Source organism: Hylobates moloch, unplaced genomic scaffold (genome assembly GCF_009828535.3).
Source record: "Hylobates moloch isolate HMO894 unplaced genomic scaffold, HMol_V3 SCAFFOLD_4247, whole genome shotgun sequence".
NCBI lineage: Eukaryota > Metazoa > Chordata > Mammalia > Primates > Hylobatidae > Hylobates > Hylobates moloch.
The window spans coordinates 1-2,851 of record NW_026656522.1 but is presented as its reverse complement, the minus strand read 5'-3'; the positions used below and the strand labels follow the sequence as shown (position 1 = coordinate 2,851).

The window sequence follows — 2,851 nt, the reverse complement described above, 5'->3', positions numbered from 1 at the left end:
CCTTCAGGCCTGACAACAGGCTCTACCCGGCAGACCTCCCAGGGATGCTGCCCTCCCCACCCGGACTCAGGCCCTGGGGGCGTCCAGCCAGTGCTCACTCACACCGTGCTCTTAGCCCAAGGGCCTCTGTTCAGAAGCCTCTACTAGCAACCTGGGGCAGAGGCCTCCCCAGGGAGGCTGGTCCTTCAACCTGCAGCAGCCTTTTGTTTAGGCCCCTCTCAGCAGTGAAATGACCCTCGTGCGTGCCGATCCACCTGACCCTTGACCCCAGCACTGTGTGGGAGAAACGCAAGGGGTGGGCTTGGCTTCTGGCTTCTACCATCACAGCAGGTGAGTCTGCTTGACACCTGAGCTGCGCTGAGCCCAGCAGGGGAGCCCTCTGATGTGAGAAACACAGTCCGAGAGCGGCCATAAGGAACAGAGGCACTGAGCCCGCTTGTCAAACAGACGCCCTATTTTACTAAAAACCACACATACATTTTACAAAACAGCAACTATCTGATCTCTCGGTCCCTTCCTTAACCCCATAAAACGAGGGGACACTTGGGGACCGGCGGGAACAGGTTCCCCTCCAAATGCTGAGGGCGACCCAGGCATCTCCAGACCCCTGGTCCAGTGCAGGGCAGGGGGCAGCGGAGCCAGCTCACTGCTCCCATCAGCCCAGGGTTCCTAGAGCCCGTCCAGAGCCCTCAGTGCCTAACCAGTGCCAGAGGGAGCACCTGGGTGGGCCTCAGCTGGACTCACAGCCGCTCCCTGCCTGGGCGGGTCCAGCCTCAGGAGGAGGAGTGCGGGTATCCATAGTGGTTGTGGTCAGCCTCACCCAGGGTCAACGTCAGTGACAGGCTGGGCTTCCGTTCCAGCTCCTCCTCCTTGGGACAGTGCTGCGGGGGTCGGGCTTTGAAGAAGTCTGAGATGTAGCGGACCTGGTAGAGCGGAGGGAGGTGAGAACGGGCAAGGGGCCGGCCAGGTACCAGGGACATGGGCGGGAGCAGGAGGGGGATGAACAGGGTCCCAGGTGGGAGCGAGGGGCCTGGGTGGGCAATGAGAGGAGAAGTGCCTGGGGTGGGAAGAGAGCGCTCTTAGTGGAGGACCAGTGGGGAGCACTGAGGAGCTGACAGGCCCAGGGAAGAACTACAGCAGGGCCAGGGGTCCAGAGAAGGACTGGGGTGCATGGAAAGGAGTCCTGTGCACTGGGGTGCAGGGGAGGAACGGGGGGATGGAGGGCGGTCCAGGGAAGGACTGGGGTTGGGGGGAAGGGGTCCCAGGGGAGAAATGGGGGGAAGGGAGGGGTCCAGGGATGGACTGTGGTTTGGAGAAGGAGTCCCAGGGGAGAAATAGGGGGAAGGAGGGGGTAAAGGGAAGGACTGGGGTTGGGGGGAAGGGGTCCCAGGGGAGGACCAGGGGCGGAAGGAGGGATCCCAGGGATGGACTGGGGTTGGGGGAAGGGTGCCTAGGGCAGCACTGGGGTTGGCTGGGGAGTGGTCTCTGGACAACACAGGGGATGGAGTTAGGGTTAGAAGCTCACAGTCAGGCCAGCCACCAGTGCGCCCTGCAGGAGGCCAACAAGGACATCGCTCCAGTGGTGTTTGTAATCAGACACGCGGGTGTAGCCCACATAGAGGGCAAAGGCCACCAGGAAGAACTGGACTGTGGGTCGCAGCAGCCGCGCCCACTTCCAACAGAGCCGTGCCTGCACATACAGCTGGAGTGGGGAGAGGACGTGTTAGCCTGTGCGCCTGCCAGGTGCTCCCCCTCCCACTGCACAGACGTGTTAGCCTGTGCACCTGCCGGGTGCTCCCCCTCCCACTGCACAAATGGCAGCACTGAGGCCGGAGGCAAACACCGGTCAGCCCAGGGCCTCCCGTTTTTAGAAAAAAATCAGCCCCCACCACCACCACTACCCACCCATTTTACAGCTGGAAAAACTGAGGTCCAGGGAAGGGAGTGACTTAGCCACGGTTCCCCTGACAAGCAAGCCCCGGAGAAACAGACTCACCGCCAAGAACATCATGCAGTACATCCCGAAGAGTGTCCCGAGTAGAAAGACAACCTGGGGAAGGAGAAGGAGCAGGTGGCTCACTCAGCGTCTTCCAACCTCCCCCTTGTCCCCGCCCCGCCCACAGAAGGGAGGGCTTGACACGGAGGCTTCTGCTGTTAGATGCAGTCAAATCCCAGTAGCAGAAACTGTTCCCCTTTTCCGTTCCAGTTATCTGATAATGGAATAAGAGTCTCTGATTGGGGCTGTGGCATGAGATGCCTCATCCGTGAAGACTCGGAGGCCTGAACCCAAAACCCAGGGCAGACAATCGTGTCTGGCAAACAGGCAACACCACAGTTTCGTTTTCACCGTGTTTCTTTTCAGGATTTTCTCCCATCTGCGGAACTGAGGGAAGACTTATTTTTATATAAATTCAAGATTCAGTGAAGGACACCAAGAAAGACAGAAAATAGCAGAGCAAGAAACTTCAAAAGCAATTTTTAAAAATGGCAAAAAAGTCACAATCAACCTTTTTGGAACTAATCAAAAGCTTGCAGCCACCAGAAGACTTGAGCAAGATAAACCAGCTAAGTCTCAGAACAAACGGCCTTGTGGCATTTTAACTCATCCTGTCCCTCTCCCACTGCCTAGACTGTGGTGGCCTGAGGATTCCAAGAACAGACTTTATTTGCAACTGTGGACGGGAGTATGGCTCAAGGGCTGGCCTTGATCTCACCTGACTGGACGTTCTCCCAGTGCTGAGGGGCTACCCGGGGGACATTTGTAGGAAACATTCACAACACATTTATTATTCTCTGCTGCCTGGGGCCATAGACGGCAGATGAGGCAAACAACAGACTAACCAAACAGAGC

General features: G+C 57.9%; 1 protein-coding gene across 1 annotated transcript; it reads right to left on the bottom strand.

Moving 5' to 3' along the window:
• Window positions 1–430: 430 nt before the first annotated feature.
• On the bottom strand, window positions 431–2,338 carry LOC116465288 (phospholipid phosphatase 2). The gene is made up of 3 exons (XM_032148421.2): window positions 1,997–2,338; window positions 1,526–1,702; window positions 431–923 (listed from the first exon to the last, which is right to left on the bottom strand). The coding sequence occupies exons 1-3, from the start codon at window positions 2,018–2,020 to the stop codon at window positions 774–776; spliced, it is 351 nt and encodes a 116-aa protein (XP_032004312.1). The 5' UTR covers window positions 2,021–2,338; the 3' UTR covers window positions 431–773.
• Between the last annotated feature and the right edge of the window lie 513 nt (window positions 2,339–2,851).